This window comes from Lonchura striata, chromosome 12 (genome assembly GCF_046129695.1).
Source record: "Lonchura striata isolate bLonStr1 chromosome 12, bLonStr1.mat, whole genome shotgun sequence".
Taxonomy (NCBI): domain Eukaryota; kingdom Metazoa; phylum Chordata; class Aves; order Passeriformes; family Estrildidae; genus Lonchura; species Lonchura striata.
Genome location: NC_134614.1, coordinates 5,574,548 through 5,590,809, shown reverse-complemented (window position 1 = coordinate 5,590,809; position 16,262 = coordinate 5,574,548). Strand labels below are relative to the sequence as shown.

The following is a 16,262-nucleotide window of genomic DNA, read 5'->3' as shown; positions in this document are numbered from 1 at the left end:
AAGGCAGTGAAGGAAGCAATAGTGGAAGAAACAAAAATAAAAACCTTTTTCAGCCATTTGGGATTCCAACATTGCAGAAAAGCCTCATTTTGTCCATATTGCAAAATACTCCGTTCAGCTGATTAAACACAGCCTGGAGGCTGCCTAGGAAATCTTTACTGGGTATAGAAATTAAATCTGAATTGTCTGTGATTTAGTTGTCTCAGAGAGTCAGAAAAGGAAGTCTGCACAAATCTAACCATTCAATATTTCCTCAATGCAGCAGCCCCACCTGCCCCTGCAGGTGAGCAGGCTGTGCTGGAGCTGCAGCACTGCAGACAGGTCGTTATCTTTTCCCTGCCAGAATGACAAGAGGATTGTTTGAATCCCAGCTGGGAGCTTCTTGAGGAGCCAGCCTCCTGCTGTGAGCAGCAACCTTGCTGTGGATGTCTTTGCTAGAAAAGAGAAAGTAGATTTTGCTTTATCACAGCTCAATACACCTCGGCTGTCTCTGGTATATTTGCTTTTTCCAGTGGACATCATTGATTATAAAATGAGAAACAAAATGTAGCCGTAGAATAGAACACAGTGCTGAGAGTCTTCATGAAACGGGATGATTAAATCAGCATAAAAATTCACTTTGGTTTGAGCTTTGCCTTCTTTGGTCTGGTGGGATTTATCCAGAATTGTGCAGCCTGCAGGTCTGAGGGTGTGCCCTCGGAAATGAGAGGCAGACATGCAGGAGAAAAGCCTTTTATAATAGATCTGTTAAAGAGAGGTGTGTCTGTGACCAAGAAAAATGTAATGATTTCCAATTTCTCCAATTTTCTAGAAATTCAGGAAGTTGATTACACCTAGCTCAGACCTGAAAATGCGGGGCAAGCTCGGAGGAGGAGCCTACATTGCAGCAATAAATGACTGCGATGCCAAACTGAAAGGAGATGGCAACATTTCCACCATCACAGAAAAGGAGACACATTTCTGAAAGAACTTTTTTTTGGTGTTTTATTTTTTTTGTATAAAGAAATAAATAAATTCACTTAATTATAGAGGCTGGCTTGTTTTGCACAGAATTTTATTAACCAGTTAATTTTAAAGTGAAAATTGTATACTTGTTTAAAAAGTGATTTTTTTAAATTACTCTATCTGTAATGATTCTGTAAAAGAAAAAGAAATAGTATGATATGGTCTGTTAGTGTTGGCTTGTAATATGGTGATTCCAGTCAATGTTTTTTGGTTTTTTTTTTAGACTTTAGAGGGACCTGTATAATGTGCTGTAAAACTTTTCTACTTTGATTTGTGGCAGGTGTAACGTTGTATAGACCTTCTAACCTGTAAGCATTTCAGCCCTTTTCAGCTCTCCGTGTGTGTATATAAAGGGAACCAGCCCATCCTGTGGTTTGCTTGGGAAGAAATCTCATTTCAGGGCGAGTTTGGTGATGCTGACAGCGCCTCAGCTGCTCCCACCTCCTTCCCTCCACCCTCCACTGGCTTCAGCAGGGCTGCAAATGTGGAACGGGCCCATCCTGAGCCACTGTTTTCCTGGAGATTGGATAGAGGCTGGTTCTGAAGGGCTCTGAATTTGCTGCTGTAAGTTCCTGGTCTCTGACAGGATGTGCTCCCAAACCTTGCCATTCTCCTCCATGGGTGGCTGCTCCTGAATTTTGGCCGGCACTTCCCACTCCCTGGAGTGACCTGTGTTTGTGTGTGCTCCTCCAACAGGAGATCAAGGTGATTTCACAGAGCTGGAGATGTTCTGAGAGGAAAAGAACAGGTTTAGGGCCAGGTTTAGGGCTCTCTCTGTCTCTACAACTCATTCCCCTGCAAAGGAATCCAGGATCCTACAATGCCAATGTGTAGCACTACACAGCTCCTCTGCTGGCACACGGTGGGATTTGGGGTGTCCTGTGCAGGGCCAGCAGCTGGACTGGATGACCCTTGCAACTCATGGGGTTCTGATTCCTCCTCAAGGTCCTTTCCAGGTCCCCTCAGATCAGGCAGTGATTCCTCTGCCCGGGATGGGATGGAGGCTTGGACTGAAATCACAGAGGAATTTCTTTAGCAGAAGGTTGGGGTGATGTCCTTGATCTGTGCAGGAATCCCGGGAGGTGATTTCTGGGTGCTGCAGGGAGGGGTTCACACAGGGCTCTTGTGACCCCTCGGTGGCACAGAGGGAGCAGTGCTGGGTTTTTCAGTCAGCTCTTGCTCTGGACTGGTTAGGGTTAAAACCCTGGCTTTAAGCTGGTTTTGTACGTGGATCCAGCCGCTGGACGGTTCTTCCAGGAGGTGTGCAGATGCCCCAGAACGAAAACTAAGCTCTGGCTTAGGATGTGGGTTTTTTACCTGATAATATTTCAAACACTATTATTTGTTCTGGACAATTTTTTCTTGGATTGTTTTTGTTATTTGATGGTTGTGTGCAAAACCTGTGGAGGAACAGTGTCCTGCACTGCACAGGATTTGGGGGCAGAGACAAGAGACAGCCCAGAAGAAATGTCATAAAACCTGCTGCTTTCTCTGCAACTCCAACCCACCGGAGCTCAGACACAGCACCTGGAGTTGTAAGAAACAGAAATGTCTCCTGACCTTCTCCCAAGAAAATATTTCCCTAGAAATCACTAAATATATCTTAATATTGGATAGAACTGTACCTGCAGTCAGCACTTCTCTGAGCTCTTGCTGTTGCTTCTTAAAAAAAAACATTTTTATGGAACTGCTTTGTCTTGAGTGACTTCATTAAATCTAATAGAGCCATTTCATTTTTACTTTATCTTATTTGTAGGGCTATATTTTGTGTGTGGCAAGGCTGAAGCCTAGCAGAGGACTTCAAATCCTCTAAGTCCTGTTTGCATGTCTCCATTGTGAGCTGCTTGGAGCAGGACATTTGGAAGAAACCTGGATTAAGGAAGGCACAGAGCCATCGTTTCGTGCCTCCTTCAGAAGGAGCCAAAACTCCATCCCATGGGAAAACTGGCAATATTCCCAGAATTGAAACCATTGATTTATTTACAGTGAAGAAACTGAATTGACATTGACACTCTAAAATCTAGGAATTCACATTTTTGGAAGTCCCAACAAATCAGGAGTATTTGTGGCCCCGTGTCTGTCCCTTCCTGGGCTTTCTCTCCAGGCTGCAGAGCCGAGGCCCCAGAGCCACGCGTGGTCATGGCTGCTCCCAGGGAGGATGGAAGGTGTTTTCTGATCACTGAAGAGAGAGGCACCTTTAGGTTGCTCTTGGTCTGGATTTCAGGACTCCTGAGAACCTCTGGGCTGTGCTTGGCCTGGATTTCAGTGTCATTCCCTTGCCAGTCAGGACTCTGAGGAAGTGCCAAGCGATTCAGCTCCTGGGGCCATCCGTGGGCACAAAGTGACCCCACTGAGGTGGTGCCTCGGTGGTTTTGGCACTGCAGATGGGACAGGAAACTGCTGCTGACTTGGAGGGCCCCAGAGCAGAGCCAGGCGAGGGGAGAGAATAACGTGGGGATTTATTAAAGCCTTCAGCAGGCACAGCTTGGGCAGCCACAGCCTCCAGGGGCTGCACCCAAGGTGGGCGATGGGCACCAGTTTTTCACACAATTTTCAGTTTGGGCCATTTCCATGTCAGGGGTTAATGCTCCAATTCCAGCTGCAGGTGATGAAGTCATTTACCCCCAGTCTGCTCCCCCCAGCTCACTTCTGTTTGTACTTTTTGGGGCTTGAGGCAGTGAGGTGCCCTTGAGATTCAGGCCCAGAGAGGAATTGTTGCATCTGACCAAAATGTGAGGACAGCAACTAGCACTCTGTGTGGAGTTTAAATTATGCACTAACACAGCACAGGAGTGGAAAAATACAAAAGCAGAAATCCCAAAGCATCACTGGGATGGGGACAAACGCTGCTGTAGGACAGAAAGTGCTCGGTGTGCTTTGTGTGAGTCCTTTGGTACCTGCCCAAGCCCCCAGGCAGCTGTGCCTGCCCGGGAGCTGCTGCCCCGTGCTGCCACGGACATTTCACCTGTGCTCACGGCCCTGCTGCTGCTGGCTGCTGTGCTCTCTGAGCTCCTAATTGCTCATTTCTTTAACGCTTTACTGATTTCAAAAACTTTTTTGGTTTTTTTTTTTTTTTTTTTTTTTTTGTGGGGAGGGTAAATTTCCTAATTGTGGTTGGGGTTTTTTTTGAAATTATATGAGGGGAAAATGTAAAAAAATCCAACTCCGTGGTGATGATTTTTTTATGCAGTAGGAACAAACTGCCTTTTTCTGAAATATTTGCAGAATTCTTAAAAATAATACAATAAAAATGAACAACCACTAAGGTTTATGTAACATTTTACACGAAGAAAGATTCTGTTTGGTTTTGAAGGGCACAAGATTTCGCCTACTTACTTTGTTCTCAAAAATTAAAGGAAATGGGCAAACCCCATTCTGTGTATTTTAATTTATATCGATGAACTTGACATGACACTCCCCTAATTAATTAAATAATCACAGCTACCCTGGCAGAGCAAACCAATGTCCCTTGATGTGAAATGGGGAACTGAGAAACAAGAGGAGGTTTAGCAACTTCTTTGAGGTCACGCAGCAAATCTGTGGCTGAGAGAAACTGAGGTTCCCTGGGGTCTATAGCTATATTTATTTATATCTGTGTTTTATGTAGATACTTAGATATAAATAGATATATATATTTAGATAGATATCTATATATTTAGATATATAAATATCCAAATATATAATCAATATATATAATAGCTATATCTATATCTATATCTATAGATATATATATATTTAGATAGATATCTATATATTTAGATATATAAATATCCAAATATATTATCAACATATATAATAGTTATATCTATATATATAGATATATAAATTGAGATAGATATCTATATATTTAGATAGATTATAAATATCCAAATATATAATCAATGTATGTTCTAGTTATATCTATAGATATATAGATATATATTAACATATATATATATAAAAATATCTAAATATCTATAGAAACTACAGATTTAAATAAATAGAGATATAGATCCAGGGAACTTCAGTTTCTCTCAGCATATATTATTATATTATATCATATTATATTATTTTATATTATATTATATTATATTATATTATATTATATTATATTATATTATGATATAATAATTTTATATTTATAATTGTATATAATTATGATATGTAATTATATAATATAATATACTATATATCTAAATATATGTATAAAATATAGATATAAATAAATATAGATAAATATATAAAACAAAAACAAATAAAATATTATAAATATAAATTAAAATATAAAATAGAAATTGAAATACAAAAGTAATTTAAAATTATTAAAATTCGTTAAAAATTAAAATATAGATTATATCTATAGATATAAATATTATACATATTAATATAACAATATAAATATAAACATAAATAATATAAATAACATAAATAGAAATATAAATAATATAAATACTGTAAATATAACTATAAATATAACTATAACTACAAATATAACTCTAACTAACTATACCAATAAATAATAAAAATAAAATAATAGAAATATAAATAATAGAAATATAAATAAAAGGTGCTGCTCAGCCACCACTCTCCTGCTGCTGCCCCTTCCCTGGCACTCCAGGCTGGCTCTGCTGGGGCCCCTCCGTGTCCCTGGCCAGCCCGAGCCTCAGGAGCTGCTGGGGGTGAAAGCCCTGCCCGAGCCGAGCTCCCAGTGCCTCCAGCCCCTGCCCTGCCAGAGGCTGCCCAGGGAGGGCAATTGCATCTTCTGCTGCTGAACTGCACTGAAATAACCTCCCAGCACAGCCTCCCTCCCAGCCCTGTGCCCCCCCTCATCTTTCAGGCTCTGATTTTATGTTTTTTATGCTCTTCTGGGTGCCTGGAGTGTTCAGCTCTGGAGCCTCCAGCATCCAAAGGATGTGGAGCTGTTGGAATAAGTCAAATGGAGGCCACAAAAGTGATGAAAGGGCTGGACCCCTCTGCTCTGGAGCCAGGCTGGGGGTGCTCCCCTGGAGAGGAGAAGCTCCAGGGAGAGCTCAGAGCCCTGCCAGGGCCTGAGGGGCTCCAGGAGAGCTGGAGAGGGACTGGGGACAGGGATGGAGGGACAGGACACAGGGAATGGCTCCCTCTGCCAGAGGACAGGGATGGATGGGATATTGGCAATCAGGAATTGTTCCCTGTGAGGGTGGGCAGGCCCTGGCACAGGTGCCCAGAGCAGCTGTGGCTGCCCCTGGATCCCTGGCAGTGCCCACGGCCAGGCTGGACACTGGGGCTGGGAGCAGCCTGGGACAGTGGAAGGTGTCCCTGCCATGGCAGGGGTGGAGCTGGGTGAGGTTTAAAGTCCCTTTCAACCCAATTTTTTCTATGATCCTCTCTTACATCTCTGACCCATGTACAGGGAGGAATTCTTGCTTTAGTACACAACACACCCATGAAAAATTCTGCTCTTATCCCCTGAGGCACCCTCTTATACAGCAGCCTGCAACACAGGAAATGAAATTCTTTTCTTAAAGGCTCTTTCTCATCTTGACTTCCCAAGCTTGGCTCTAATATGGAAAATATGCTATGGGTTTTGACAAAACCTTTCCACTCCTCTCTGGCTGTGCCACTACTGGGTGCTTCTGTGCTGTTTTACCCTGTGCCAGAAGCCACAGCCAGGCCCCTGTTTCTCTCCAGGTGTTGCTATCAGCTGATGGAGAGGCTCTTTCCAGACTGTGATGAACTCCATGGCTTTTAGAATTAGGGAGTCCTTGTGGTATTCCAATTAAACAAGATCAGCCTAAGGAGAGTCAAGAATTCCTTGTGATAAATAACAAAATATTGGGGTGTGCTAGTTAATCCAGCCCCTCAATCCCCCCTCCATTCCCCTCTGGAAGAGGCACAGCAGCTTTTCTTCAACATTGCTGTAAAACATCTTCTGAGGAACCCTGAGAGCTGGGGCTGACACCATCCCCTTCCTTCCCCTGCTCCTCAAGCATGAATCATCCCTGCCCTCTTCCCAAAGGCTGGAAGCTGTGACAGAGGCATGCCCTGCTCAGGAGAGCAAACAGCAGCTATTTGAGCAGACCCCTCCAGGGCCAGGGCTAAGTTTGGCAGCAGCAGTGACGTGGGACTGCTCAGCACTGGTGTCACAGCCCTGGCAGCCACACGCTCGGGGAGGGCAGGGAACAGGGGCACAGCCTAGCCCTGGCCCCTTGTGCCTTCCCCAGTGCTTAGAGTGCAAGGAATGAGAGAGATCTGTCCTTAAAAACAAACTGGGGGGCTGGTACATAAAGCTCCAGAAGTAAAAACACTAGAAAACTAGTTGAAAAATAAAGCTGCCACCCCTCCTTGCTGTGTGCTCAAGGAAAGGAGAGACCACAGCCCTGCTTCCAGCTTCTTCCCAAAAATCCAACTTCTTCTTGCTTTCTCTCCTTATCACTTCACTCTCCTTCCTCAGACATGGTCATCATGTGCAGCCAAATTCTTTTAATTAATGCAATTAGCTAACAGCCTCTAATAGCCCTTCTCCTTCTGCTCCAGGAGCAGAGGCTGCAGTGGCAGCTCAAGATGTTGAAGCTCAGATGCTGGGAAGGACAAAAGTGGTACCTAAGGGAGGTGGGGGTAGGGATCAGTGCCCCAAGAACCCAAAAAGTTTCCTGTGAAGTCTCAGGAAAGAGCTTGGCAAACATGCACAGACTTTTAAGTATAACCTGGGCTGATTTGCTGGAAATTATATCCAAATATAAGCAGGAAAAAATGAAAAGCTGATTTAAGTGTCACTTGTACATCATGATTTCATTCCTGCAAACAGCACACAGAGGTTGTTCCTGGTTTATCTTAATGGCCTATTTTGCTCTTACTTCTGTTTTCCAAGATATTATTTTCTGTTTTTCTGAGATGACTTTTAGGTCTCCAGGTCTTTAGCCTGTGATATTTGCCTGCATTTCAATCCAGACAAAAAAGTTGATTTCACTGGGAAAGTAACCCAAAACCAGGAGTGAGAGGGCTCTGTCCTTACAAACTGGGTAAAGATGGATGCTGAGAGATGGAAGAAGCAATGGGAGGAACCAGAAATTCCTTAAGAAAAGAAAAAGGGGGGGTATACATTAGAAGGGGTCTGTCTTAGGTGATTTGGGAAGTCTGTACCTGCACATAAAAAGGAAGCTGCATTCTCTAACCATTTGAGAGACCCCAGGGAAATGCCCATGGCCCCTCTTCTTACTTGAATAAAGTTACAGGACTCCTCTGCCTCCTTTTTGGACACAAACCTCTGGTATTTGAAAATTAATATTCCTGAGAAGAACAGGTTTTCTGTGGGTTATTCACTGGTGCCAGGGAGATCAGGCTGTGTTTGTGCTCACAGCCCTCTGTGGAGTAGCAGGAGCTGAGCTCTGCCTGCTCTGGAGACACCCAGGTCTCCCCCCCAGCCTGTCCCCACATCACCTTTGAAGAAGAAAAATGTAAACTGCAACAGAAACCTGCCCAGGAATTCCTCTGGGCTTTAGCATCTTGCTCCTGGTTTTGGGTTCCTTTCCTGGTGAAATCAACTTTTTTGTCTGGATTGAAATGCAGGCAAAAATCACAGGCTAAAGACCTGGAGACCTAAAAGTCAGCTCAGAAAAACAGAAAATAATATCTTGGAAAACAGAAGTAAGAGCAAAATAGGCCATTAAGATAAACCAGGAACAACCTCTGTGTGCTGTTTGCAGGGATGAAAGCATGATGTACAAGTGACACTTAAATCAGCTTTTCATTTTTTCCTGCTTATATTTGGATATTATTTCCAGCAAATCAGCCCAGGTTATACTTAAAAGTCTGTGCATGTTTGCCAAGCTCTTTCCTGAGACTTCACAGGAAACTTTTTGGGTTCTTGGGGTACAGATCCCTACCCCCACCTCCCTTAGGTACCAATTTTGTCCTTCCCAGCATCTGAGCTTCAACATCTTGAGCTGCCACTGCAGCCTCTGCTCCTGGAGCAGAAGGAGAAGGGCTATTAGAGGCTGTTAGCTAATTGCATTAATTAAAAGAATTTGGCTGCACATGATGACCATGACTGAGGAAGGAGAGTGAAGTGATAAGGAGAGAAAGCAAGAAGAAGTTGGATTTTTGGGAAGAAGCTGGAAACAGGGCTGTGGTCTCTCCTTTCCTTGAGCACACAGCAAGGAGGGGGTGGCAGCTTTATTTTTCAACTAGTTTTCTAGTGTTTTTACTTCTGGAGCTTTTGGTTTTTTTCATGTGTTTCTGGGTGTTTTCAGAGTCCAAATTGGCTGGTTTTTTGCAAGTTTTAGATTCATTGAATGTGCAAGTTTTTCCTTAATTATTTCTGCCCTTGACAAGCTCAGCCTCCTCAAACCCCTGTTTTATCCACCCCACCCCTGCAGGTTGAAGTATAAGCCTGCTCTGTGAATTACAGTGCTGTTGCTAATTAAAAAATCCTAATTATTTGGTTAATTCAAGTAAAGTGGTTTAAAATTTTTGGAATCAAAGGGTTTTTTTCAGCAGATATTGACAAAACCAAGTGTGGATATTTTTTTGGGGACTGTAACACACAGTCTGGACTAATCCTATTGTGTATCCTAATAGTAAGTATCCTCTGAGTTGCTGTAGCAAGGTAAAATAATTTATCTGTTCAACTGCAGGAGTTCAATTTACCTGTGTTTTTACAGAGCTTGGGCGTTTTGTGTGAAATGATCCCATCTGTGGGAAGCTGTGTTGTTAGCTCTGTTTTGGGGAGGAGTCTGCAGGCAGGATGGAGTGCAGAGGCAGCACTGGGGGCAGGAAACGTGGCTCTGCCTCTCTGGGCTTGTTGCTAAAGCAATGTGGATATTTCATGGGCTGATGGAACTGCCTGAGGAACCCTGAAACTCAGGGAACTCTGCACACCAGAATTCTGCTTCCTGCAGCAGCCACCACTCTGCATTTACATGGAATTTCTGAGACAGATTATCTCTTCTTAACAAGTGAGTGGAATCTAACTCAAAAATCAGATTTCTCCCAGCTGGAAGTCCCATTTCAGAAGGGGAATTGCAGGAAGCTGCCTGTGCTGTGTGCCCTGGCTGCAGGTGCTCCTCAAAGAACCTTTGGGCAGAATTTCCGTGGTGTTCTGGGGACACCTTTTGGTTAGAAGAGGGCTGAACCTGGGTTTGGATCCAGTCCCCACCTCACACCTGTGAGTTTGTGAGCCCCAAGTTGGGCAACTCCCTGGGGGCTGCCCTGGCAGGGGAGACCCTCCTGGAGCACTTCTGTGTCAGGAACCAGGGGTGCATTGGACTTTTTCAGTTTTCAGCTTCTCTTTGTTGTTACCTTATCAAAACTTCAGCACACTGTCTGCACCGGGCTCTGCGTGCAGGAAAACAGCACAAAAATGGCCAACAATCTCTTGTTGCAAGGCCTTTGAAGTCTAATCAAAAACTAAGCTACATAATTAAGAAGTGACACCAAAATTATTTTCCTTTCTAACCCAATAACTGACCCCTAAAGACCCGCAATGCAGAGTTTTTACCCAATTACAAGATACCACCCAAACTAAAGAAGAAAGAGGAAGAAGAAAGGAACTCAAGACAACACCCCATACCCTCCATCTTGTATCCATCTATAACATATTAAAAATCTTAAAACCTAAATTTCTCACCCATGTGACATGCTGCACTACTCTCTACAATCTCTACAACCTATTTCACACTTTTGTGGTTTCTAGTTTACTTTGAGGCTTTGGAAGTTCTCTCCATGAATGAGGGTCAAAGTCAGAGCTGCCCTGGGGGCAGGACACCCCAGAGCAAACAGAGAAATATTCCTGGTGCCCTGTGTTTCCACAAACACTCATTTCTACCCTCAGCTTCTCATACATGGACTTGCCCTTCCAGGTGATAAAATTTACAAATCCCTTCTGTAGCTGGTTTGTGGTTTTTTTTTTTTTTTTTTTTTTTTTTTTAAATGCAGTTCTGTGATTTTTCCTTCCAAAGTCTTGGTTTCTATATCATTAGGTGGCAGCACATGCCAACACAAAATCTGTTTGTCCCCAGAGCTGGAAGACAGAGGGTCAGGAGAGTTTTCCTTGGATCTGAATCATGATGCAAAGAATGCAGTGAGTCTTTACAAGAAGACAAAATGAAATTTCCATAAAGCTTCAGGCTGGAGCTGCCCTGAGCTGTCTATACTGAGACTGGTATAGATGTTTAAATTATGGGGAGTAACATGTGGTGTGAGGGAAAACAATGACAAGATATCCTGTGGGAAAGGCCACTCCCATAAATTTAATGTTTTTGGTCAGGTCAAGTTACGTGAACCTGGTAAGTCATATTCACATTTTACTTTTTTTTCACTCCTCACTATATTCTTGCTCTGTCTGAACCCTGCCCAATATTTCTGAAGAACTTCTCAGAACACCCAGTCTGCACACCTAAAATGTCCCCACTGTCAGCCCATCCTCAGCCACGGTCCTGAGGTTCCTCATGGAATATCTGGGAATTAGGGCATTAACAGCTGAAGCAAACCTCCTATTTAATTAGAAGCAGGTGTAATTAACACCCACAGAGAGTTTTGTATCCAGGTGTGAGGTGATGAGGTGCAGGTGAAAACCAGCAGGCAAAGGGACAAAGTACAATTTGTATTTATTTGTGTCCGTGCTTGCATTCTAAGCAAAGGAACAAAGTGCAATTTATATTTAATTGTGTTCCTGCTTGCATTTTAAGCAAAGCCTGCCCTATCTCTGTGTGTTCTTTGTGACCAGAGCTGCAAAGCAGCAGTGTGAGAGGAAAAACCACCTGAGGTGGTCCAGGACGTGGCTAAAAGGGGGAAAATGAGGAATAATTCACACTGAAGCTTCAACTGGGAGAGCAGCACGGTTACTGGGAGCGCTCTCATTCTTGAGGCCATTCAGCTCTAATTTCTGGGAATTCTGTGAAATCCCAGCTTGGACCCCCAGGCTTTGCCCTGGGAATTCCAGGATGCTGCAAAGGAGCTGCATTGCTGCGTTTCTGTCAATAGCAGGGAAAATGTTCTGCTTTCTCAAAGCCCTTCTTTTCCCAAACCTTGTTAATGCTTCCAATTCTTATCTTGGGTTGGAGCCCTGAACATCCTCAAATAATCTGAATTGTCCTGTCACCTCTGACTGGAATATTTATTTTTCAGACAGGAATAAATATATATCTCTTATGATTTCACATGAAAAGTTAATTTCTACAGCACAGTTCTGAACAAAGAGCCTGATTTACAATCCTGAGGTGGCCTTGCTTCCATTACTACTAATAAACCTATTATTGTTGTTGGTTTTAATGAAGAGATGGGATTATTTTTATGTTAAGAATGATTTATTGTTTAGATAAATATTTTTATATTTAGATATATATAAATCTATATATTTTTATATAGATAAATATTTTAGAGGTTGTGAGATTTTAAAGGAGTAAGTAATTGGTTATAGGTTATGAGTAGTTACAAGTTGCTTTGTTATAAGGTAATATAACTTTCTAAACTAATAGATATAGGGTTTATTTTTTTGTGATTTATTACCTTAATTTTGTTATATTGTGGATATTTTTATTTAGTGGGTTTTTGTTTTAGGTATATATATATATATGTTTCTATTATAACTTTTAGATAATTATAACTTTTAAACGAAACCCTAGAACCTGGTGACTATTTCAAGCCCCAAATTCCCCCTGCTTTTCTTCTGACAAGCTTGCACATAGATTCTGACATGCAGACTGACAGCTCCATGGCATTTTGGAATGTTCCAACTGCACTGAGGATGTGGTACTATTTATTTCAGTGCCCCCATTCCCAGAGCAGGCACTGACTCACAAGGAAAAGCTAAGAGCAATATTTGGCATTTGTTTCCTGTGCAGTACAATTTGCCTGGTTCATTAACCTTCTTTATGTAGATGTAAATTCTGAGTCTGACATGGCTATTTTTGGGGAGCATGTCAGAACCAGATTTGTCTGTCTGAGCAACATTTGCTTCGGAAAAATGTTGGAAATTGCTTCAGCAATTTTGTCTTTTGAAGCAGATTTTGCATTGGTTAAGCTGTGTTTCTGTTGTACTTTTGGCTCTTCAGCACCATTAAACTTGCAGGACAAAGAGTGTCTAAAGCAGCAGCTGGAGGACAGTGTCCTGCATCTGTTAAACCAGAAATATTTACTTTTCTTGTGTATCCCAGCAGATTGATGGAGGCTGAGCCTAAATCCTGCTGTCACCTGTACCTGGACGTGCCAGCAGTGCTGGCTTAGTGGCTGGGCTCAGTCTTAGGGGGCATTGCCAACCTAAATGATTCTCTGATAATTCTGTCCTCCCTCAACCCCTTTTCTATGTTTTTCTCCTTATTTTGCCAAGAACTGTGTGGGAAAGGAAGGAGGGGGACAGAGGGAAATCCATTGGCCTCTTCTGCTGCCAGTTTCCAGTTTTGTCTCACCTGGTGTTTGACCCCAGCTCTGGTTCTCCACTCCAGTGGCTCCTTTCTTGGAAAAGTTGGTGCTCAAAACACCAAATTTCCTCTGGCTTGGTGCTGACCCCTCCTCTCCCCCCCACAGCAGGAACTGCCTCAGGAATTGTCCCTCAGTGCTGGCCGTGGCAGCCCCACAGCCGGATCGGCCCCACAGCTGGATCGGCCCCACAGCTGGAGTGGCCCCACAGCTGGAGCGGCCCCACAGCTCTATTGGCCCCACAGCTGGATCAGCCCCACAGCTGGAGCAGCCCCACAGCCGGATCGGCCCCACAGCTGGAGTGGCTCCACAGCTGGATCAGCCCCACAGCTGGAGCAGCCCCACAGCTGGATCAGCCCCACAGCTGGAGTGGCTCCACAGCTGGATCAGCCCCACAGCTGGATCAGCCCCACAGCTGGAGCGGTCCCACAGCTGGAGCAGCCCCACAGCTGGATCGGCCCCACAGCTGGATCAGCCCCACAGCTGGAGCAGCCCCACAGCTGGATCGGCCCCACAGCTGGAGTGGCCCCACAGCTGGAGCAGTCCCACAGCTGGAGCAGCCCCTGCTGGGGCAGACGGAGCCTCAGCTGCTGCCACGCGCCCCCGCACTGGTTCCCCCTCCCCTTCCTCCCTGACCTCCAAACTGGCCCCTTCCTCCAGTCTGGGCTCACTTTGGCTCCTCTGGCTGCTGCTGGAGATGTTTTTGCAGGGTTTGGAGGCCAGGCTGGGCAGGAATTAGAGCCCATCAGCCTGGGGGAATGGGACCTGACTGGGCACCTGCCCAGTGGGAGCTCAGCCACAAAGATCAGAGAAGGTGGCAATGTCTGAAACCTGACCATGGGCTCCCCTCTGCCAGGCTCCAAACCAGGCTTTTCCCCTCTTTTTCCTTCTTGGGCTGTTCTTTGGAGCACCAGATTGCACCAAGGAACTGGACTCAGAGGGGAGTGTGTTCTCCACATCCATGCAAAACTTGTTTTAAATAAAAATATTTGCTGGATAGAGCTTGGTTCTGCCATCCTGCTTGGACTATGTGTGGACTTGCATGTTCACATAAAATAAATGCAACAGTGAATTAATCTGGAACTTAAGCTTGCAGAAGCAGCAGGCAGTAGAACAGGTTATAATTAATATTGGAATGGCAAAATTTGTCCATGTTGTTCCAATACCTCATTTCTGGCCCGTGGCATCTGCCTCAGGAGCCTTTCCTGTTTTTAGGGTGTCCTGTGTGAAGCATTTCATCTCCCTGTTCTTTTGACCATTTAAGAATTAATTGAGGTAGGTTCCTTTCTGTAGGGTGTGGGGCCCAGATGTGCACAGGGATCTGGTTCTGAGGTGATGTTTTAAAGGTGCCTTTGAACTCAATAAACTGGGATTTCCAGATCCTGCTCTTCAGAAATTTCCATAAATTCCATAATCAAGCAGATAGTTCTGCTTTTCCCAACACCAGAATGTCATTCATATAAATTTATTACTAGTTTCCATGCCCTACTTTAATCTGGAGAGTTCAGCTGATGCTTTTGCTTCTCCTGTCCTGGTCAGTGACCTGATGCTGAGCAGGAATGTTTGCACAGCTGCTACTGCTCCAATAGAGGTTCCTCTGCTTTAGGCTGCCACCAGCACGAAAACTTTCAGTGCCACTGGATGTCACTCTAACAAAGCTCAGAATGCTTTGCCAATCTAAATCTTTACATTTCCATTGTAAATCTGGGCTCCTCAGCAGGAGGGGGGTCAAGGAATTCAGAAGTTCCCATGTAGAACCCGTGGGTAACTCAAACATTACATCAGGAAAAAATATCCAGGTTTCATTCTGGGGTTTTCTATAATTTTGGACGTTTCAGGATTTCTTTCTAGAGCCTCCCAGTGCTGCAGGGGTTGTTTGGGGTGTAGAAAGGAGGAAAATGTCAGCTCTGTCCCATTTCCTTACATGTCTGACAGTTTCTGAGCAGTTGTGTGTTCAAATTAAATCAAAAATCTATAAAATATAACCCTGTCCTCAACTTTCCGTTTTCAAAGAGTGACAAGAAGGCAGAAGTTAATATAGCTCAGGGACCATGAATGGTCCCATTACAAAATTAAAGTATAAAATGTCTCTGTACAGAAGTGACTTTCCTGAGGACAAGCAACGAGTGATGGGGTTGAGTTTCTGCACAGAGAACCTGAGCCACAAATCAGCCAAAAATTATAAATTGAGGGGGGGTGCTCCTAAAAGAGATAGAGAGTGGAGAAGCATTAAGGGCACCAGAGGAGCTTCTCCATTCAGGGACTACAGCAGGAATAACTTGGAGAATACATTTTAAATTATCGAGGTGTGACATCTTGACCTCTGCTGAGCAGAGTTGCTGTGATTCTCTTACCCTTCCCACCTTGATTAACTTCTATAAACCACTGGTCACATTCACTGTCACACAGCCTGGGCTGGTTCTCCCTCCCTCTTCCACATCCTTTTACTCCCAGTATGAGAAAAGGTGTTGAAATAATTGCACGAAGGCTGCAGATAACACTTAAAATCTAAACAGACTCACTAATTACTCCTAAAATATGGTTAACACCAGATACAGATAGCTGGAAAATCCAGTAAATGCTGTTCAAAATGTAAGTTCTGTGGCAAGCTGGATAATTTCCCCATCTATTACAACAGAATGGAATGTCAGGGCACTGTACAAAATTTTAATTACATAATTAATTGACTGAGTCACACAAGTTTGTCTTTTAACTCGAGCCCTGCTGTAGAAGGGTTTGGCAAGCAGGAAGCTGTTTCCTGGTGAGGTTCCTCTAGGATTTTGATGACAGTAGAAATGTCAGAGGGACTATCCTGGGAATTGTAATCTGGGGCTCTTGTGGGAGAGGAGAAAGAAGATGAGGTGAAATCAGAGATGTCAGAC

The 16,262-nt window shown here is 43.8% G+C and overlaps 1 protein-coding gene across 1 annotated transcript in view; it reads left to right on the top strand.

Moving 5' to 3' along the window:
- The window catches only part of SLC6A11 (solute carrier family 6 member 11), a 93,656-nt gene extending 89,278 nt beyond the window's left edge, over positions 1 to 4,378 (top strand). The window contains exon 15 of the mRNA XM_021530472.3: positions 812 to 4,378. Coding sequence (XP_021386147.1) covers positions 812 to 964 — 153 coding nt within the window. The 3' untranslated portion in view covers positions 965 to 4,378. The remainder of the gene's footprint in view (positions 1 to 811) is intronic.
- Positions 4,379 to 16,262: the final 11,884 nt, after the last annotated feature.